At 39.5% G+C, this 23,255-nt stretch overlaps 1 protein-coding gene across 1 annotated transcript in view; it reads right to left on the bottom strand.

Moving 5' to 3' along the window:
* Positions 1–23,017, bottom strand: part of baiap3 (BAI1 associated protein 3) — a gene marked incomplete at both ends in the record, with an annotated part of 53,693 nt that extends 30,676 nt beyond the window's left edge. Inside the window, 17 exons of the mRNA XM_080856169.1 lie at positions 660–757; positions 877–933; positions 3,641–3,731; positions 4,116–4,237; positions 4,403–4,520; positions 9,297–9,400; positions 9,535–9,627; positions 9,703–9,810; positions 9,897–10,002; positions 10,117–10,194; positions 10,329–10,373; positions 10,480–10,693; positions 15,484–15,550; positions 15,772–15,888; positions 16,122–16,229; positions 16,460–16,543; positions 22,967–23,017. Coding sequence (XP_080712295.1) covers positions 660–757; positions 877–933; positions 3,641–3,731; positions 4,116–4,237; positions 4,403–4,520; positions 9,297–9,400; positions 9,535–9,627; positions 9,703–9,810; positions 9,897–10,002; positions 10,117–10,194; positions 10,329–10,373; positions 10,480–10,693; positions 15,484–15,550; positions 15,772–15,888; positions 16,122–16,229; positions 16,460–16,543; positions 22,967–23,017 — 1,661 coding nt within the window. The remainder of the gene's footprint in view (positions 1–659; positions 758–876; positions 934–3,640; positions 3,732–4,115; positions 4,238–4,402; positions 4,521–9,296; positions 9,401–9,534; positions 9,628–9,702; positions 9,811–9,896; positions 10,003–10,116; positions 10,195–10,328; positions 10,374–10,479; positions 10,694–15,483; positions 15,551–15,771; positions 15,889–16,121; positions 16,230–16,459; positions 16,544–22,966) is intronic.
* Between the last annotated feature and the right edge of the window lie 238 nt (positions 23,018–23,255).

Genomic DNA, 23,255 nt, shown 5'->3' with positions numbered 1-23,255 from the left:
CAGGATGTTCTCACAATGAGCATCCCCTTTTTGTAGCTTATTGATGTAAATAAAACTTCCAGATTCCTACATCCAGTCTCCGGTCTTCTGATTGAAAAAACATAGAGCAACAGGGTTTCCCGCAACAAGCCTGTGCAGCTACATATTAACATGTTCATATTCACTTTATATTCAAAGGAGTTCATATCACACACACTAGCTGTCTCCAAAAGCACATCTTGAAACATGGTAAAAACCTGCACATTTTTGCAGATGGTTAAACCATAGAAAATATATACATGTCAAGTTTAAAATAATTTGGCACGATCACATGGTATGATAATCACAACATGATCCAACATCGTTATATGTATAACAGGACAAAAACCTGTTTCAATCATCACAGTTTTCAACGTTACCAAGCAAACCATTATCAGTCCCTCTTACCAAAGAAAATAAAGAGGTTTTCTAGTTCTTTCATATTCATAAGATTTTTGCAGAAGCAGTGGTAAAAAATAAAGTTTCTGACTTAATATTTTCCCAGGTAGATCTTAGCTATGTTATAATGATATTGTTTACAATTCTAGAAATGAATTTCTCACACTGTAGTGTGTAAAATGGATCATGAAATACTAGCTTTCATTTTCCAGAGATATGAGACTGCTGCAGTTGCAACCCACCTGTGGAAGAGTGTATTGTAGATATGGTATCCTTTCTGAACATCAGCACACACATCATCCACCACTTGAACAAGCTGCTTCAGCTCCTCCTCCAATGTCTGACAAAACATGAAGGGAAGATAATCTGTTCTTGATTTGTACGAAATGCACTTGATTAAAAATATGTCTGGATTTGGTCAAAATACCATTGATAAACCTCTAGAATATACAAACTTACCCCTTCATCACGTTTTAACTGTGCAGTCATTCTGTCATACCATTCGATTGTCCCTTTCTGTAAATGAATAGTGCAACAGAACGTATTAAACAATGTAAACAAACGTTTAGCATGAAATTCCATTTCACGGCATAAGTCTTTCTGATATATTGAGATTTCCCTTTTGTTCTAACCACCAGTCAACAATCTAAATGATGTGACAACCTATAAAATGTGAAAGTTACTGTATTTATAAAGAAGAAAGGCATTATGGCATAGCATTCAGATAGCAGAAAATAACACATTTGAGGTGGTAATGTGGTCACAACGTAAGATGTGTTATATTATAAATATATTTATGGACAACATGGTATTTTGGGTGACCTACATTTATATTCTCTGCTGCCTGAACACCCTTATCCCTTATAAAAGGGTTGTCGCACTTGCGTTTTATAAATTTATGGATATCATTTTTACATTTTTACCCCTAAAACAGCCTTGTTTGGGTAACACTTGGACAGTCCACCTACAGAGAGTATTCAGGGTATTTGTCACATTTCAACAGTTTATTAGTTGACATTCAACAATTTAGCTGTTTGACTTTCAACCTACACTATATCAAGTTAAACTATGTTCCTGAATTTTGTGATGCAAATCAAACCTTATCACAGCAATAGCTAAATAAATACATATATAAACACAAATATATATATATACAGTGCCACTTTAAAGTATGTGAACCCCTTGACCACTTAGGAGTTTTCTGTTGTTTTACCATGATTTTTAATTTTTTTCATCACCAATTTTCCATAGAAGGAATGTCAGGTTTATGTTTATCATTAGCATGTACTTTTTTTAGAGGGAATTGTTTGAGTAGCCAAAAGACTACATGAAACACGGAATTAGTCCATTTAAAAAGTAAGTGAACCCCCAGCTGAATTGGTAAAGTCAAGCAGGTAACAGATTCAGTGAAACTTATTTGGGTGCTTAATTAGTCAATTAAGCAAACCGATCATCTGAGACATCCTTAGGGAAAGGTTTGCGCAACACATATTAAAAGAGAGAGGAAACCAACCAAACTACTGTAGTGCCAAGGTGTACCCACACAGATCAACAATGCCGAAAGGAAACGAGAAATCCAAGAACATCAGGAAGAAGGTTCTGACAGCCCATCAGTCTTGGGAAAGCTATAAGACCATCTCCAAAAGATTCCAGCTCCATCCATCCATCCAAGACAAATAATTTAGAAATGGAGGGCATTCAACATGACCGCATCTCTGCCTAGAAGTGGACGCCCATCAAGACTATCACCAAGAAGCACCAGAAGAAGAATAAATCAGGTAAAAGTCAACCCACACATCACCTCTAAAGAGTTTCAGACCTCTCTGGCAGCATCTGGGGTAAATGTACATGGGTCTACAATCAGACGAAAATTGAATAGACATGACATTCATGATCGGGTTGCTAGAAGAAAGCCTCTGCTCTCAAGAAAGAACAAAACTGCCCGTTTCAACTTTGCCCGAGAGCACTTGGATAAACCAAAGGCCTTCTGGAAGTCCCTTCTTTGGACAGATGAGTCTGAGATAGAATTATTTTGTCAAGATCAAAACCAACAATTTTCGTCTGATTGTAGACCCATGTACATTTACCCCAGATGCTGCCAGAGAGGTCCGAAACTCTTTAGAGGTGATGTGTGGGTTGACTTTTACCTGATTTATTCTTCTTCTGGTGCTTCTTGGTGATGGTCTTGATGGGCGTCCACTTCTAGGCAGAGATGCGGTCATGTTGAATGCCCTCCATTTCAAAATAATTTGTCTTGGATGGATGGATGGAGCTGGAATCTTTTGGAGATGGTCTTATAGCTTTCCCAAGACTGATGGGCTGTCAGTACCTTCTTCCTGATGTTCTCGGATATCTCGTTTCCTCTCGGCATTGTTGATCTGTGTGGGTACACCTTGGCACTACAGTAGTTTGGTTGGTTCCCTCTCTCTTTTAATCTGTGTTGCCCAAACCTTTCCCTAAGGATGTCTCAGATGATCGGTTTGCTCAATTGACTAATTAATCACCCAAATAAGTTGCACTGAATCTGTTACCTGCTAGACTTTATCAATTCAGCTGGGGGTTCACTTACTTTTGAAATGGACTAATTCCATGTTTCATGTAGTTTTTTGGGTACTCAAACAATTTCCTCTAAACAAGTACATGCAAATGATAAACATGAACCTGACATTTCATCTATGTAAAATTGGTGATAAAAAAATGAAAAATCATGGTAAAACAACAGAAAACGCTTAAGTGCTCAAAGGGTTCACATACTTTCAAGTGGCACTGTATACTGTATATATATATATATATAGTATATGAATGTGAATATGAATGTAAATAACCACCTTCCTGTGGATAATAAATGCATGTGTAATGCTTATCCTAAAATGATGTGACAAGTTTAAAACGTCCTCCTGCTTAAATCAACTACTTTATCACTCCAATCACTTTAATGCCAGCCAGTTCATTGATTTCAAAAATAATCCTACCATTCTGAAGTGCTTCTCTCTTTTTTTTCAAACACACACACACACACACACACACACACACACACACACACACACACACACACACACACACACACACACACACACACACACACACAAATAAAGCTTTTACCTTCAAAACAAGTCACAAGAGGATTTGCACCCAAACTGTGCACGTCAACATCCAGAAAATGAAAAACAAAATGGAACATTTAATCTTATACATAGTATATAATCTCAATAATCTACACTACCTTTACGGCTGCTGCCATTTCCAGTTGTATTTCATTGCATAGAGGGAACACTTCCTGGAAGGCCTCCATTTCCTGCATGTAACATAGGCCCCTAGATTGTAGAAAAGGACACACAATCTCAAAAAACGGACATTCCCACTGATATTTGGTTTAATTTCAGGATGGTATTTCAGCACTTGGCTGGACAATATTTTCTTCAGAGAGATGTCTGCAACATCACTGTTATGGCAGTCTACATCCCTCCACTGGCTGACCCAAAACTTGACACAGATACACATACATCTGCACACACACACACATCTGCACACATACACATGAGAACCAAATGAATTGAAACAGAAACACTATCCATGATCCAGGGTATACAAAAAGCAAAATGGGAGTCTTGCTTAGAAGTGAGAGAGGAATACATTCCAATTGTAGAATTTGGTTAAACCTGCATAATGTATGGAAGTGTATGGATATGGGATATTACCTTAGCATGAGCTCACAGCGAGTGACAGCAACAGGGTGGGACGAGGGGAACACCTGGCGCAGGTTTTGGATAAGAAATAGGCAGTACTCACTGTGCAGTCTTAAACTTTCCCTGAGTATCTCCTACATAAGACAAAACAAAACAAAATGAATGTTATAAATTTAGAGGGCTGGGCCACAATGAGTCAAAGTAGCTGCCAAATACAAATATACATATGTACAAAACAGCCACACACTCAAGTATAAGAGGAAGAAATGTGACTATGGTGAATGATTATATTGGCATACCATCTCTCCATGTACAGCTGATGGGTCCCATTCAGTGTTAATGGTCTTAAGGAGTTCGAGGAGGGAAGAATAACACATTCTCTGTGACCGATGGTGGCTGCTGTAGCCCTGCCAATGTCTAGGAAGATGGGGTTAGGGTTACAATGGGGAAAAGCTATATATATACAGTGCCATTTGAAAGTATGTGAACCCCTTGAGCACTTAAGAGTTTTCGGTTGTTTTACCATGATTTTTCATTTTTTTCTTCACCAATTTTCCATAGATGAAATGTCAGGTTTATGTTTGTCATTTGCATGTACTTGTTTAGAGGGAATTGTTTGAGTAGTCAAAAAACTACATGAAACATGGAATTAGTGTATTTTCAAAAGTAAGTGAACCCCCAGCTGCATTGGTAACGTCAAGCAGGTGAATCTTTTGGAGATGGTCTTATAGCTTTCCCAAGACTGATGGGCTGTCAGTACCTTCTTCCTGATGTTCTCGGATATCTCGTTTCCTCTTAGCATTGTTGATCTGTGTGGGTACACCTTGGCACTACAGTAGTTTGGTTGGTTCCTCTCTCTTTTAATTTTAAGTTGCCCTACCCTTTTCCTAAGAATGTCTCAGTTGATTGGTTTGCTTAATTGACTAATTAAGCACCCAAATATGTTTCACCGAATCTGTTACCTGCTTGACTTGACCAATGCAGCTGGGGGTTCACTTACTTTTGAAAATACACTAATTCCATGTTTCATGTAGTTTTTTGGCTACTCAAACAATTCCCTCTAAACAAGTACATGCAAATGATAATCTATGAAAAAAATGAAAATCATGCTAAAACAACAGAAAACTCTTAAGTGCTCAAGGGGTTCACATACATTTATACATATATACACACACACACACACACACACAAATATATAATAGCATAAATAATATATATTCAGCTGGCGGAAACTTTGAGTGTGTTCCAGCTGTTAATTTGGTCAATGCATTGAAGAACGCATTCTAAGGAACCACAGTTATTAGGTAAGAGGGCTAAGTACGTTTTTGGGTCATCAGCATAGCTAAGATAGGAAATCGTATTGTCTTTTAATGATTTGTCCAAGTGGGACAATATAAGAATGAATAATAAAGGCCTCAATATCGACCCCTGGAGGACACCACAGGTCAAGGATGTTGGGCGATATAGTTTTCCAATGGCAACAAAGAGGCTCCTGTCTTGTAAGTAAATCTGAGCCACTTGATAACTGCACCTGAAAATCCAACCCAATGAACCACTCTGTGTAGTTATATATTATAATCAGCAATGTCAAAGTCTGCACAACGGTCCAATAACATTAGGACTGGTATTTTGCCTGTATTGGTGTAGAGGTGTATGCCATTTAAGACCTTAATGAGGTTTTAAATGCGGAGTGCTGTGTTTAGGACAGAAACCTGACAAAGTTATCACAAGAGCCATTTGAAGTATTAGTCTATTTACTATTTCTAATAAAGTAAAGAAGACAAAATGTTGGGTCCAGCGTCGGGGGCTCATGTCGGCACCAGCGTTTCCGTTGTCCGGTAATTGCTGGACCTTGTCCGGGAAAAAAACTAATTGCCCGAAAATATAAAAATCTCACCGGTCAAATTGTCTGATTGGAATTTCTTTAAAATCCCGTCTCCCAAACACAATCGGAATTTGAGAATAACCATAATATTTAGGCCTATAAAGCAAACATGTACTGCCCTTATTGTGTTTTAAAGGAACAGGTTATTTTGCCGTTTGAAAGTTATTAAACAACACTTATATGCTGCATTTTAAATAAAGTGCAAATCGCCGGTTAGAAACAAGGAGCGAAATGAGAATCAAACATGGCCAAGTAGCCTTAAACACTTTTTTTAGAGAAAACGGATGAGGGTGAACCGTCTGATGAGTATGTTATACCTGTAATACCTGAAACCATAGATGTTCGGACAGCTCCACCAGAGAAAAGTTCCCATGGCTAAGGTGCAAGTAAATAATGGTAACGATAACATTTTCTGTTTGCACTGCGAAAAGGCAGGACGACGCAACGGATTCACAAGAGGGTCGAATCATTTTAGAATCTCTGCTCTCATTGAACATAGTCAGAGCAATGACCATGTTGCGGCACTCAATTTAACGCCACAGCAGGTTGCAATAAAAGGCCACATATTTTTTTTTCATTGTAAACTTAGGCAAATAAACATGTTGCATTCTATACGACCTGATTATGTCATTCTTTAAGCTACAGTACATAGCCTGCCGTCAGTTTTCTTCAATAGGCTAATTTAGAAGCAGTAGTAGATATTTGAACGGCTTATCATTAAAATGTTCCTTTGACTGGCAACATTTTTTTCTAGCGGCACCTCTGGTCCGCACACACAACAGCATGGCTGCTGAAAAAAACAATCCTAGGGGAATCACTGTTGTATATAGGTCTAATGAATGAATAAAATGTACTCTTCCATGGATGATAATTTTTCGTTGTGTGAATTTCTACAGTTTCCATTTGAATTAGCTATATCAAAATTAAAATGGTGGACATGTTGGACTAGAAGTGGCTGCTAATGGCCTAAGGAAGGCCGTTAAAGCTGCAAAGTGCCGTTATAAGGGCAGAGTGGAAGCCGACTTCAATGCAGGTGACCCCGCTAGTGTGTGGAAGGGCCTGCGAATAATGACAGACTTTAAGAACAAGCCCGGTTTGTCGTGTAGCTCTGACCCCTCCCTTGCTGATAAGCTCAACACTTTCTTTGCACGGTTTCAGATGGAGAGCGAAGACCATAACTCAATGGCAGTCATGGCTGACATGATTGCCAATAACACCGAACCCCCCTTCATAGTGAGTGAGAGTGATGTGAGGAGGGTGTTCAAAGGGGTAAATGGGAAAAAGGCTGCCGGGCCTGACCAGATCCCTGAAAGGGTCCTTAAATCCTGTGCTGACCAACTAGCTCAAGTGTACACCATGATCTTTAATATATCCCTGGCCCAAGCTGTCGTCCCATCTTGCTTTCAAAAGTCTATCATTGTACCGGTGGCCAAAAATAGTATACCATCATGTTTGAACGATTACCGTCCAGTGGCCCCGATATCTGCAGTGATTAAGTTTCGAAAGGCTGCTGAAAAATTACATCGCACCTCCCTGCCCAACTTGTTCGACCCCCTCCAGTTTGCATACAAAGCAAGCAGAAGCAGAGACGATGCCATCTCCAACCTGCTTAACACCACTCTTACTCATCTGGATGGTGTGTGTGGGGGGGGGGACTATGTGAGGATGCTTTTCATTGATTACAGTTCAGCTTTCAATACCATAGTCCCCCTCCACCTGATCGACAAGATGAGGTCGCTGGGGATCAACACCCAAATGTGCAACTGGGTGCTCAGCTTCCTTACTGATCGTCCCCAGGTGGTGAGAGTAGAGGGTGGTGTAACCTCTGGGCCGCTGACCCTCAACATAGGTTCCCCAGGGGTGCGTTCTGAGCCCGTTATTGTACAACATCTACACCTATGACTGCACAGCCTCCGGAAGCTCAACCTCCATTATTACATTTGCCGACGACACCATGGTGCTGGGTCTAATATCCGATAACAACAAGCAGCCCTACCAGAACCAAGTGGCAGACCTGGCACTGTGGTGTCAGTCCAACAATTTGGCCCTAAATATCAAAAAGACAAAGTAAATGGTGGTGGACTTCCGGCGGAAGCAGGACAGCGGGTACACCCCCCTCACCATCAGCGGGGAGCCTGTGGAGAGGGTTCCTAGTTTTAAGTAACTGGAGGTGCACCTCACTGAAGACCTAACCTGGACCCTCCACACACAACATGTGTCAAAGTCATCAAGGCAGCGGCTGTACTCCCTCCGGAGGCTGAGGAAATTCAAGGTCTCCCCTCCCATCCTGAGGACCTTCTACCCCTCAGCTGTGGAGAGTGTCCTCACAGGATGCATCTCCGTCTGGTGCGGAAGCTGTACCGCCCAAGACAAGGCCAACCTTCAAAGGGTAGTGCACCGAGCAAACTATCAGAGCGGACTATCAGAGCGGACTATCAGAGCGTCCCTACCAAACGTAAATGACATCTACCACAAGAGGGTTGAGTCGAGGGCAAAAAATATTTTGAGGGATGACACGCCCAATGCCAGCCTCTTCACCCTGTTGCTGTCAGGTAGACGCCTACGAAGTCTTAACTGAAGGACTGAGAGACTTAAGAGAAGTTTTTATCCACAGGCAGTGAGACACTTGAATTAAAAAAAATTAATTCTACACCTTATTTTTATTTATTTGATTTTATTTACATTTTTATTTATCTTAATTAATTAATTGATTAATTAATTAATTTAATAAATAATACATTTTATATTTTTGCACAGTGTGGAGCGTAGATCCTTTGACATTTCACTTCAATGTATTGTATGTGACAAATAAAACACTTGAACTTGAACTTGAACAATAGCTTTACCAGCCTATTAGAAAAGCAATGGAAACGGTTGTTTTTCATCAGACTGCTTTGATTCGTGCCTGGTTCAGTGACCACCCCAGGGTTTTTTCACACATATTCCCAATGTCACAATGCTTTTGAGGATATGTTCTCTGTGTAGATTATGCACAGCAAGGCATATTTCCTGCAGCATTGTGAAAAGAATCCCTCTAGTGTGTGGGACAGTCTAGTGTGTTGTTGCCTGCTTGTGTGTTTCATTTGAGAGCAAAGTTTGATTTTGACCTGGAAGTTAGATGGTTATACAGATGTGTGTGCCTCTTTGAGAATGTGTGTGTAATTTTGAGTTTCAGAAAATGTGTCTGCATTCGGGAAAAACTGTATGGTATGGGTTATACATACCATGATAATTCCTTGACCTTCTAAGGGCCACGAGAAAAATACATTCTATTAAAAACTTTATAGAATGTTAGTTTATTTATTTACATGATTGCCTGTTGCAGTGGAGAGAGGTCCGCTTGCATGGCATGATGGGAAATTAGTGTCCCTGCTGGGGCACTCACTTTGCCATTCCAACTATAAGGCTCTACCTGAAAAGGAAAATATATAATAGTGAAAATAAATGTATATTTACTACATTATAGTAAAAACAAATTAATATTTACTATATTCATATATCTCAAGCTGCACCATAAATATTGCAGCTGGTATAGACATGGCTCACCTGAACGTGAGAGTGTTCATAATCCAGAATTTGACAAAGCATCATCTTGTGGATTATCACGCTGGACTGAGACTTACTCAGGTCTGTGTCCCTCTAGAAAGAGTTCACAGTGGTGAGTCTCTCTAACAATTGTGGCATGACATGTGAAAGAATGTGCATATAAGGTACCTGACTGGTGAAAAGTCGCATAATCAGGTGGCACTCTCCTTGCACTTTGGAGGCGGTGGAGCGGGGCTCAAGCTTAAAACACTGATTATAACCAACTACTGGTATTTCCTGGAGAAGAACGAAACAAGGATAAACACAACGTTTGGCATGTACTTATTCATATTCTTAAAAAATAACACCTGCATTGAACGCACACTTAAAGGTATGTTCAGGCATCCTAGAAAGTCATCAGCTTTTTCATCTCCTCCGGATGCTGCCGCCCCATTTGCACGCACAGACTTGGCAATCTGCTTAAAGTACCTGAGAAGATGGATTCAAATTAAATCATATGTGACCAAATGTTTTCTCTTTAAACTACAAAACAAATTTTAAGTTTTTCTTTCAGAACACTCATGCTCTAATGTTGAGTTTCACCTGCCCATTCCTCTGATACCACTGATTTCATTTAACTTCTTGCAAGCCTCTGCGACAGAGACATCATCATCATGGTCCCTGCATTATAGATTAATTTATAGAGATTACAGTGAGGCTTATTTATCCGACAATATTATTTAGTAGTCCATGAAAATGGTACATTTACAAACTCCTGACTAGGAAATTCGCAAAACATGTCTAATATGTCTTACCAGATGTCTAAATGAAGAAGGTCACTGTACACGTCATCAATATCACTGCAAAATATGTGTTACACTCATAAAAATGGTTGTTCCACAAAATTACTACAAAATGCTTTGATTTCAAATTATACGGTAAATTAAACAGAAGGCAGAAACTCACAAAACAAAATGCTCATTCCAGACAGGATTTAGGGTCTCGGGCTTCACTTCAGTCACTTGAATACAACGTGTAGCCGGAGCCTCTTTAGGGCTACTGCACTTTTCCGGCTTCTCACGCCGTTTGCGGAAACTAAACCTCCGCTCTCTTTTTTCTTCAGACTCTTTTTGGCTTTGTCTGCCAAGAACACCCAACATGCAGTAGGGGTCACTGTATCCTGAAATTCCAGGAGAAATCATACAAGAGAAAAACTTAATTAGAACACATTATACATACTGACAAAAAAGATTTTCACACCTGTGAAGTCAGGTAGATAGAATTTAAACCAGTATAGTCTTAGAGTTTAATGCTAAAGGGCTAAGCTATAAGGGAAATAACTAAAGCTAGCCATAAGTTAAAATAACAGTATGCAACAATTTGCCACTTTTTGAGGTATGTTTTTATAGACAGCATGTTTTGGTCTTAATTTTATTTATTAATTAATTTTAGTTAGGCTTTGATTCTCAATTACCTTTTAGCGCTATGGTCGTGGGCCCTAGTGGCTCTGGAAAATTGTGACCATGTATTATCTCAAAGGCTGGTTAATATCATCTGAATATATTCCTTTGATCAACCCCTGTATGATGAATTGCAAAGAAAGATAAAGATAACATTTGTGAAAAGCATTTCAGATTCTCTGACTGAAGTTCACCTGATCATTCTGGATAGTGAGAACTGCTAATCTAAGAAAGCTGTTCCATCAAAAGACAGAGTTCCAATGGGGATATGAACATGAGATGGAATGAAAGAGGCTGCTTCATGTTCTAGCAAGCAAACCTCTACTAATGTTTTCTGGCCCTTAAAGAGAACAAAGTTGTCTACAAGTGCCTGGAAGGATGGCTTGGTGGCTATTTTTCCTGCAGGAAGATGATGAAGCATGTCGACCAGTGGTGTATGTGTCACACTTCATGACAGCCACATTGCAGATACCCGAAAAGGAGTGCTCTGGTTTGGCGAGTGCAGCGCTATGACTATGAGCTCACATACATGCCAGGAACACAAGTATGATATGCTGTCCAGGACTGCACTGTGTGTCACAGACAACTATGGGTCAGAAGAGGATGTGGCTGTCCATGTGGATATGGTCTACTGTAAGTAGCTTTGCCCACCACATAGGAAATGAGCAAGAGAACTGTGATATATTTACAATTCTAAGCATGTCTACTGCTAAGATGTGACAAACGAAAAAAGTTAGTAGGTATCTAAGCAGCAAAACTAAATTCTGACATCAAGATGAGTCCCCCTCTCTTTGTTGCTAGTAATCCCAAATGTTGAGCTGTTTGTAATTGAGAGGATATGCTCTGCCTAATTATATAAATTTTACTTTTAAAAAAGACGCAAACATATAATAAACAGCAAGACGTTCCGGTGCCAACTGTGAAGGGGGGTAAGTACTTTTTCATTCGACTAAACTTTTGCGAATAGCACACAAGTATTGTTTATATTACTACTGATTATGTAAGAAAAGAAATTACGTCTTTCTTTGCCTATTTCAGCATGTCTTTATGGATTTGATATTGGATCTGAGGTCTGCTTTGCGCCATTTTCTTTCCGTCTTCCTACACTCTCTTTCTAGGAGTTGGATTTTGTTCCCATGGTGCTTTCTGTTTGTCAGTGACTGTCTTAGCTTCTACTTCTAATGTATAATATTTAACGATTTTGAATTTCACTTATTTAGAAATTCTTCTACAGAGTGTGACAGTTGACTCGAGGTCCTTAAAAATGCCCACTCAAAGAGGGCACTCATGTGTTAATTTATGACTCTCTTTCTTAATAGATCTTATATATCTTATAGATTTGTTCTAAATGTGTGGGAATATATACACATCAAAGAACATATAGAAATTATCTGATAAGGCAAAGTCCTTGACAGTTGTAAAAATATTGAGATCCTTTGTGATGACAAGGTCCAAGGTATGACCAAGATAATGAGTCGGCAATTGCACATGCCATGCAACTTTAGGCCAGTGCTTTAGCTACTAATACAATATGAGAATAACATTTAATGAGAGCACATAGGTCCCCAAATAAAATATCACTCTTTCATGTCTTAGTGAAAACCGAACTGCAAAGTATGAAACACAAAATAATTGATAGCATAACTATTCACCCCCTTTGAAGTGCCTCCCCTTAATCATCACTGGGGCAGCCATTTGGTTTAAGAAGTCACGCAATTACTTAAATGTACCTGTGTGCAGTCAATGTCTTTCAAGTGATTTGAGAAAATCCAATCCACTCCAAGCAACTCTGCGAAAAGTTCACATCAGGGGATGGATACAATCAAATTTCTAAGTCACTTTATATCCCATAGATCAGGGGTTGGCAATTCATTTCCCCAAGGGGCCACATGAGATAGTGGAACTATTGTGGAGGGCCGGACCAATAGGCTGAACTCAATTCAGCATGAAAAATTAGCATGTTTTTTCAGTATTAAAGATGTGCCCAGACGACCAAAACACATGGCGCACACACACACAAGAGCAAGCTTGCAATGCAATAGTATAAGTATACAAATGAATAGTAATATACATTTTTATCGTTTAACGTATGATTCCTAATTTACCATTGACCTCCGCAGGCCGGTCACGGACAGCCAAGGGGTCGCAAATGGCCCTGGGGCAGCACTTTGCCCAGGTCCGGTCTAGATAAATAGGGTTAAATCCACCATTAACAAATGGAAGGAATATGTGAGCGCCGTAAGTCTGCCTAGAGCAGGCCGCCCTCAAAAACCGAGTGACCGTGAAGAAACTCACAATCTCACTTATGAGTCCTCTAAAAGAGATGCAACCTTCTGTGGATGAGATGGGAGAGACTGTTCACACAACAACTTCACCACTCACACTTTCTTGTGGTCTTAAAAGACCAAAATTGAGCTTATTGGCCATTACCATGTTTTGGTCTAAACCAAACCCTGCATATCAGAAACACATCATCGCCACGGTGACGCATGGTGGTTGCAGCATCATGCTGTGGGGATGTTTCTTGTTAAATTAGTGAATAAAATAAATGCAGGATAAAGGGAAATCTTTGAGGAAAACCTGACTGCAAGAGAAGTGCAACTATTTTTCAAATGTTCTGAGTGGAGTAAGAGTCCAGACCTCAATCCAATTGAGAATTTGTGGCTGGACTTGAAAAGAGCTTTTTACTCCCTATCCCCATGCAACCTGACAGAGCTTGAAGAAGAATGGGTAAAAATGGTTGTGTCCAGACGTGCAAAGCTGATAGAGACTTATCCACACAGGAGCAAAAATGGGTTTGCTGTGAAAGGTGCATCTACTAAATCCTGGATTCCTTTCCATAGTTACCCTCACGGACCTCAGTGCAGCCTTTGACATAATTTCTCATTGGCTTCTCCTACAATGCTTAGCCAGCATTAGAATCCTATGACAAGACATAGTTTGTCCAAATAATGAGCTGCATGTCAATTCTGGGGGCTCTCCTATTCATTATCTTTCTCCTCCCACTCTGCGTCCTTTGGCAATAAGGTGTTCACTTTTGTTTTTATGCTGATGACACTCAGGTGAACTCTTCAAACTCATCTTTTTTAACTTGCTCACTCACTTCAACTGCATGTTATTTTAAACTGCCACATTGATTTTAACTTATTGCTGAGTTATGCCCTGTTGCGTATTGCATGTGATAGAGAAATGTGAAACTCTGACTTTAATCAAGTATGTATGTGTGTTAATTATATGCCTTTGTGAGCTGAAACCTGACGTTTCTGTCTGTGTATGTCATTGATTCTTACGTGCTGATATTTCTTACTCTTTATGTGTGCTTAAAAATAAGTGTGTTTGTAAGCGAGGGCTGATAAGAAGACATAGGACCTTCTTTTCTGTCCTGCTGATGCATTACGTTGCAAAAAGCATAGCAAGATGACCTCGGGCATGGGAACACCACCATGTGGTTATATCTGCTGACATAATGCTTTGATGTCAGAGAAAACAGAGCTAACTTCAACCTATATGTGTTTAACTTTGCTTTTCTCTCGTCTGCTACAATCTGGAAGTGAGCCCAGGCTCTCACTGTCATCCTCCAAGATTGGAGCTGGCCCGTGCTTCACTCTCGTTTGCCAAGACATGAGTGAGCCCAATATGCATATTGAATAAAAAAATGTGTATACACAACTCTGGAGTCCAAGTAAACTTGAGTGTGAATTTTCAACTAACATAGTCTTTTTGTTATCTGTACTGATGGTCAACTGGGTGCTTTGTTTCTTCCATATTTTATTACTGATCTAATGTGATGTAAGGACACCTTGAGTGCCATTTTATTCAATTACATTCATATTTCATTCATTTCAGATTACTTTGGAGAGATCGGTTTTCACTTTGACATGAATTAGTATTCTCCTGCTGATCAGTGCCATCTTGTTAAACAATAAAAGATGAACATTTCCAAGATAGGTGAATATTTTTTATAGACACTGTTGCCTGCAATGTTGTGCTGTGAAGGTTGTTCTGGTTCTGAAGACAGAACTCCATTGTGCATATCATATATGGCTAGTGGGAACGTTTGTCTGTCCTTTACATGAAAATTAATTTTAAGATGACACCACAACTAGCTGCATATAAAAACATACCTCAAAAAGTGGTACTTTGTTTGATAGTGTTGCTTTAAAAACCAAATTGTACCAATTTGTGCAGAATTATAAGAAGATACCACAAACATACATAGCATGACATACTGATGTGTGCGGAAGAAAATATGCCTGAAAGAGGCATGGAGGTGGGGTGTGCGTGTAGATGGTGGACTGCCCAAGCTCCATGTAGATCAGGCTCTACAGATACTAAAGGACTTTCATGGGAACCCTGTACCATTTAAATAACTCCTTTATTATTGTGCTTGCAAAGTAAAACACTATATTAATATTTCTAAGCAAGCTTCTTCTTATTCTTAATCTTTGAGGATTAATTTAGTTAGAGACAATTAGACTGTTAACAACTGTTATCAATTTAAACACCTTACCATTAGCATCCTTAGCCATGAGATTCTTCCCCTTCATGACAGATACCCTGAGAGAGAAACTTGCTTTCTGCCATATGGGGAAAAAAAATAAGGATAAAACATATCCGGGTCCCATGGCAGCAATTTGCACCCATGTTAAATATTTGGCATTGCAGACTATTGCAGAGGTGAACACAATATATAATGCCTGCATAAAAAACATTACATAGTGCTTGCCCAATTGCATGGTTCATAGCACATGCCTGGAGAGAGAGAGAGATGACTGAGGCACAGCATAGCTGGTCTTACCTTGGATTCTTTGACTTTCTGCAATATTATGTCATGCTCTTCATGGCCAATGTCAAAAACCTGCAAATACAGAAAAATGGTAATTCTGGGACTGAGTAAGAAGGCCAAGAAGTAATACTTTGAGGTATTTCAATTAAAGTAGTATGGAATATTTCAGGGCAAGCTTGGCATTTAATACAACATTCGCATCATATGATAAAGGCAATGAATACATCATTCACATCATATAACATAGGCATTAAATATATCATTCATATCATATAATAAAGGCATTGAATACATCATTCACATCATATGATAAAGGCTTATAAGGGGAGGGACAAACAATAGATCAGTTCAAAAATACCTACCCTCTGAAGATAGCTGAAAATTTCCATTTGATTGGTTACATGGCCTTGAGAGGGAACCCCAATCTGATTGATGATGGTATACACAGCCTCTTCATAGAGGACATCCAACTGCAACAGCAGATTTTACAAAAAATGTGTGCTGAACTCCTTTATAGTGATAAACACTTCTGATTCTATCTCACAACTTATACATTTAATTGGTGGTGTGAGGACATGCAATTATTCAAAGTAACTGGCACAGAAAACATCCATTTGTTTTTCTGCATGCATGGAGGGAAAGAGAAAATAGAAAGAAGAACACCTTGAAATATCCTCTGTAGCTCTTTCAGCCTACCTACCTCGTGTCTGGTTGCCCTTTCTGTGACAAAAGCTGTACCAGAATGCTCCACAGGGGGTGAAAAGGGAAGGTTCCCTTCTTTGTGCTAATGGAAGAGAAAAAATGTGTTTGTGACACCAGCAGTGGCGGTTCTAGACCATTTTTACTAGGGGGGCTAGGGTTTAAGCAGGGGGACACATAAAAAAACCGCAACAAATTATTTTTAAAGATTATAAACTTGAATTAATTTAAAAACATATAACAATGTATAACTTAACTTGAAATGAAAATGAAAATAAAAAATACAGTACAGGGTGCAAATACAGAGCGTCAATTCAACTTTTGACACTGTGTGGGCGGAAACCAAAGCAGGATGGGCTCTTCTCTGATTGGTCCTGATTTGACAGCAGAGGAGTCTCAGGCTGCGTCCCGTTTCTAAGATAGCTGTCTAATCCTTGATGTTTTAATAGACAGGTGTCTGACGAGGCACGTCTCTTCGGTGGAAGAGATCTCAAAAACCGTTGATTCGGGACAGTCTATTAAAGTAACACTATGCAACAATTATACTTCAGGATTAGGGTTAGGATACGCAGTTTTACCTTAAAAAAACAGCTTGAAAAAAATTGGGGCACTACAATGACTTTTAATACGGGGAATCGCCTCCGTGCCATTGCCTTACCAGGGTCCATAGGCATATAACTTCGTTATGTAGTTTTGCCTGCCGCAGCCTGACTTCTTTACTGTCTGCCGAGCTAGTAAGTAGCTTATTTGCCGTCTTGCTTTGTCTTGTGTTGCACTTGCTTGATGTTTGACTGTGTAAGGACATGTGTTGAGTAACTAGTTTGTCATAATGTCAAAGTCAGCACATTTCAAGAGATTTTGTTAGTTTTAGCTGCTAGCATACCGTTAGCAAATAGCTATTGATCCGTTGTGCTGCTTTAAGAAAGCATGTAAGGCAATATGTGACGGCATCACGCGGTGTGTGCTTATTTTGCTAGCTAGCAGCTACTGTTACGACCTGGCTAACACATACATCGCTAACGAAATCAGACCATTTTTCTTTATCAATCATGGCATATTACATATTACACTGTTTATTTCTCGGTAACTTTTTCAAAAAAAGACCCATACATCGGTGAATACTTTTGTGGAACTTCGACGATTTCATCCGCCATCTTTTTTTTTTATTTGTCTCTGGTTCGGGATGATGCACAGAGTTATGGGTAATATCTGCTGCCATCGAGACATCAAGGAAGCTCAGAAGCTCTCTTGAAAAATTACTGTTATGTGACGTATTTCAAGGTTTCTTATTAAAGTGGAAGGTTTAAGACATTTGGGACAGTCCCTGCCCTCTGAATAGGAAGGAAGGAAGGGAGGGAAGAGGAATTTTAAGCCATTTGGACAACAGCCTCATATTCACAACAACCGTTTACCAAAACCGTTAAGTAGCTACATATGTCTTTGTATGGTGAAGACTGATATTTAATGATGAACCGAAGTAAAGGTACCCATTAAACCTGTTTTGATTAAATACTAGTGGTGATTGTGGCATTTGAACCAAGATCACTTTATTAATTCCAGGAAAAAGAGTCAGTTCTCATGACAGTCGATGTTATCTACCCCTCATGTTATTAAATGTTATTGTTTAGCTGCTAGCTAGTCTACTGCTGTTCTAAGATTCCTGCACTAGCAAGTAGCCTTTGCTTGCCAACTGTTGTAGCTAGCAGTGTTGAAAGCAGTGAAAACACCCTGATCATGGGATACATTAAATTTAAACATTGAAGTCAACTTTTAAATCTTGGGGGCACTGTGGCGTAACCAGTAGCCCCGACCACATTCGAGCTTGATGCCCATGGAGGACACAGGTTCCATTCCGGCCTGATGTAATTTCTCCTGTCCATTCCCCACCTCTTCTCCTTCTCATTTCCTGTCCCATTCTTCACTTCAACTATCGATAAAAGCCAAAAAATAAATCTTTAAAAAAATGTAAAAAAAACTTTGAAATCTCAGCAGCAAGAGCTAGCTACATCAGTTAGCAATCAAAGGCTTCTTGCTAGCGCAGGAGTCTAAAGCAAGCTAGTAGCTAGATATGTTACCTACTGGCAGATAACAGCGACTATGTCACGAGAAATTACTCTTTTTTTATCCTGGAATTAATAAAGTGATCGTGAAAGACTGTATGACCCACACGAATTCTTGTCGTTGTGAAATCTAATTCGTTCAGTTTGTCTATGACAATTTGTTTACACATAACATCTGGGAAAGTCAACAGGCATAGGATATTTCCATCTTTTGGTTCTTGAAAAAACGCTGTGGTTATTTTTCCTTCTTCTCTGGCTTTATGTGGCAGAAAAATCACCAGCTCAGCCGGTAGACAGTTGTATATGATCACTATGGTTGATAGACCCAGCGATCAATTAATGAAAGGGTGCAAGCCAAACATTTCAATCGTAGCTTCTCTCTCCAACAAGCACCACACATAGCAAACTACAGGGATGCGCTGCTTTTATTTACCCATGTAGGACAGTGAGTCGCATTGGTCTATGAAATTGTCAGGACCTTAATCAATGACTCAATCTTTCTACATATTGGATCAGTAATCTACGCAGAAAAAAGGTGTCCGTAAGGAAGCTGATAACACTGCCGGGTCCATTTAAGCACTTCTCCAAACATGTTTTGAGAGAAGAACATTTCAAGAGAATCTTAATATTAAGCAACTGAAACCATACCAGACTAGTCTAGCCATAGTAAGTACATACTCTGTGTATGTATAGATCTACTGATCTTATGTATAAACAATGAGCCACCTCACCACTTGGCAAATTCACACCATGCCACTGCTGAGTATTACTGCATAACCCAAAGCATTCACTGTCGTGTACCAATAGCATAGGTTAAAAGGCATATCAACTCACATTCTACATGGTTTTCCATACTACACATTTTTGTCACGCTGACCCAACAGCTTTCTTCTGAAAGACAGTAATTGGTCTGTGTCGAGTAAAAATCTAATTTCTGACTAACCTTAAGCCTGTCACTCTCTCTCTCAATATGAAACACATGTATTCAAACTTCAATTCAATACATATTCATTTTAGTTTATAGAATTATTCACCAATCTATTGTTCAACGAATCCTTAATTTTCTACAATTGCAGCTTTGCAGACCTTTGACGTTCTAGCTGTCAGTTTTTGAAGATGTTCAGGGGAAATGTCAACTAAGATCTCCTGAAGCTCTTTTCGTAGGAATAACGTACTTATGGGGCATTGACCTTAGATGAGGCTCTTTCCACAAGATATCTGTAGTGTTCAAATGTGGTAAAGGCCACTCCATCAATAAATCAAATGGATTAAATGTTATACAAATTGACAGTCCGAAGTCATATTTCTAAGTACCTTATGAAACCCCTAAACATGCGCTATCATTTAGTCAAAATCTATATTAAAGTGGCTGTAAATACAAATATTTGGCATTTCTCAATCATATTGATAAATCTTTTTTGGTAAAAACCCCTGGTTGATTTGACATGGAATGTCCCAGTAGGAGGTATATTTAAGAGGCTGTAAAATCATTAAGCTACCAGATCAAGTTGCTCTCATGCAGAAATATACTCCAGAGACACATATGTTTGTTGTTGTTGTTCGCCTTCTCACTCCATAGTGGAGCATAGGCCATCGATAGCGAGTTTCCACCAGAGTTGGTATCCACTTGTTCTCGTGGTTTCAGTAATCCAGTAAATCCACTTGGCTCATACACTACAACAATGTAGGCAATTTTTACATATTTTCTCAACTTATCACACATACACACACCACTGTTGTTATAATGTCTTACATAAGAGAATGATGGAGAAAAAGAGACAAAGGGGCTTCTGCGACCCAAAGTGTGATTTACCTGTCTGTGTCCAGCATCCATCATATGTTCTTGTTTCAGGAGGATTTCATTCATGTGCATGAGGAACTCCTTACCCTCTGTAATTCTAAGAAGCAAAAGCATGATAACCGGCTGTTAGTATTTTTATGACCTAAAAAGTATATTAAACATGGGAATTAATGTGTTTCAGGTTTATGATCTTAAATTCAGACATCTTTCACCAGACTTTCATTTGAGAAACATGAATATGAATAGTTTTGGCACTAAATTTATAAATCACTGCTTTCTTTTTTTATTTGCATTTTCCATACCTTCCGAACTTTTTCTGATTTGGGGTTGTACAATCTTGCAATTTAGTCATACAATCTATACTGGCATATAGAAACAAAGGGCCTCATTCTCTATCATTTTCTGAATTTCTTCTGAAATGTTTCTTACGGACTTCGTAAAAACAACGTAGGTAAACACCTTCGCTGCATTCCTGCACGCTTGAAAATGCGTTCATAAGCAGCCTAAGTCTTCTCAGCTGTGCTCCCCCGGAATATTTTCTTAAATTGATGCACGTTCTCGTGAAAGTCGATTTGCATACATACACGCCCCGCCAGCTCCTTATTAGGGCACGCAACCATAGAGACGTTTGCTGTCGGAATCTCTCGAATCCACACGAAAGCAAATCCTAAGGCGACTCATGTCTAAACGGAAAGCGAGCACAACACGCAGATCAAACTTAACCGGTGCAGACGTGAGGTACTGCAGGATGTAGATGTGTCCATTCTATTCCACTATGGCTATTTTAATGCGATTGAGTTTATTTTACATTTGCAGTGTTCGTGTACATTTACATTCACATTTAGTCATTTAGCAGACGCCTTTGTCCAAAGGGACATACAAGGGAGAGAACAGTCAAGCTACGAGCAATAGAGACCTAGTGTAACAATAAATACTACTTTACATAAGAAATAGAAAAACGAGGTAGAAAAGAAAAAAGAAGTGCAGGAATGCAACTGCTGTAAGTGCAAGTCAAGCAGTAGTCGAAGTGTCAGTTAGGAAAAGAGGTGCTCTCTGAAGAGTTAAGGGTAGAGAGGGACGTGCCTGCTCTGGTAGTGCTAGCTAGGCAGTTCATTCCACCAACGTGGATCTACAAATGAGAATAGTCTGGATTAGCATCCTGCTGTAGTCCTTTTTTTAATTTTATGACATCACGATGCCTCGTAGAATCATGACTATAAATGTGAAACGTAACTGTTAATGATACAAATATTTTCGTATTTTTTATTACTATAATTATTTTAATATGAGGATGTCTGCAGAGTTTACGTGAACGCAATCACCAACGGTTTCTCACAAATTCTGCCGTAAACCTTTTTAACACGGACAGTTTTTTCAAATGTGATTCCTCAAATAACCACAAGATCGCCCCGTCGGCCATCTTGTGGTTATTTGAGGAATCGCATTTGAGAAGGGTCCAGCAGTTACGACTGCTATTCCGCGTTCTGAAAGTTTTCTGAAGTTCAAAAGAATTCCCAGATGAGAATTGCGTTCGAGAATGAGGCCCAATGTGTGTCATGTACGTACATAGGGCCTTGGGTCAGATGATATCCTGAACCAACACTAAGAACTGATTTTTTTACTCTTGGCCGCCATGATACGCCCTTAGCACCTGGCTATATATAAATGTAAATTGAATAAAAATAAAAATGATTATATCACCCAAGGTTATGCTAAGGTATATGAGATTGCAAAAACAGCAGCTCTGCAAGCATGAGAACTGGACTGCGCACCAAGGGATGGCCTACCACATACAATTGTACTTTCTTTGGGTGACTAGCATAGGGAAGTAATGCCGTGTTTTTTTAGGTGCCCATATACAGTACTGGGCAAAAGTTTTAGGCAGGTGTGAAAAAATGCTCTAAACTAAGAATGCTTTCAAAAACAGAAGTGTTAACAGTTTTTTTATCAATTCTTCATCAATTAACAAAATGCAGTGAATGAACAGAAGAGAAATCTAAATTAAATCAATATTTGGTGTAACCACCCTTTGTCTTCAAAATAGCATCAATCCTAAAATCCTTTTTTTCTCTTCATGTATTCCCAGACAGACTCGATGATGTTGAGATAAGGGCTTTGTGGGGGCCCTACCATCACTTCCAGGACTTTCTGTTCTTCTTTACGCTGAAGATAGTTCTTAATGACATTGGCTTTATGTTTGGGGTTGTTGTCCTGCTGCAGAATACATTTGGTGCCAATCATACGCCTCCCTGATGGTATTGCATGATGGATAAGTATCTGCCTGCATTTCTCAGCATTGAGGACACGATTAATCCTGACCAAATATCCAACTCCATTTGCAGAAATGCAGCCCCAAACTTGCAAGGAACCTCCACCATGCTTCACTGTGGCCTGCAGACACTCATTATTGTACCGCTCTCCAGCCCTTCGGTGAACAAACTGCCTTCTTTTACAGCCAAATATTTCAAATTTTGACACATCAGTCCGGAGCACCTGCTGCCATGTTTATACACACCCCAGTTTCTATGTTTTCGTGCTTAGTTGAGTCACTTGACCTTGTTTCCATGTCAGGGTAGAGCTTTTTAGCTGCAACACTTCCATGAAGACCACTTCAGGACAGACTTCTTCGGACAGTAGATGTGTGTACCTCGGTACCACTGGTTTCTGCCAGTTCTGAGCAGATGGCACTGCTTGACATCTTCCGATTTCGAAGGGAAATAAGCTTGGTGTGTTTTTCGTCAGCTGCATTAAGTTTCCTTGACCGACCACTGCGTCTACGATCCTTAACGTTGCCCATTTCTTTGTGCTTCTTCAAAAGAGCTTGAACAGCACCAGCAGTAATTGGCGGACTTTGTCCGGAAAAAAATTCAATGTTCGAAAATATTAGATCTCACTGGTCAAATTGTCTGATTGGAATTTCTGAAAAATCCCGTCCC

This window comes from Sprattus sprattus, assembly GCF_963457725.1.
Source record: "Sprattus sprattus genome assembly, chromosome: 18".
NCBI lineage: Eukaryota > Metazoa > Chordata > Actinopteri > Clupeiformes > Clupeidae > Sprattus > Sprattus sprattus.
Note: the sequence above shows the minus strand (reverse complement) of the source record. Positions and strands in the feature narration are given on the sequence as shown.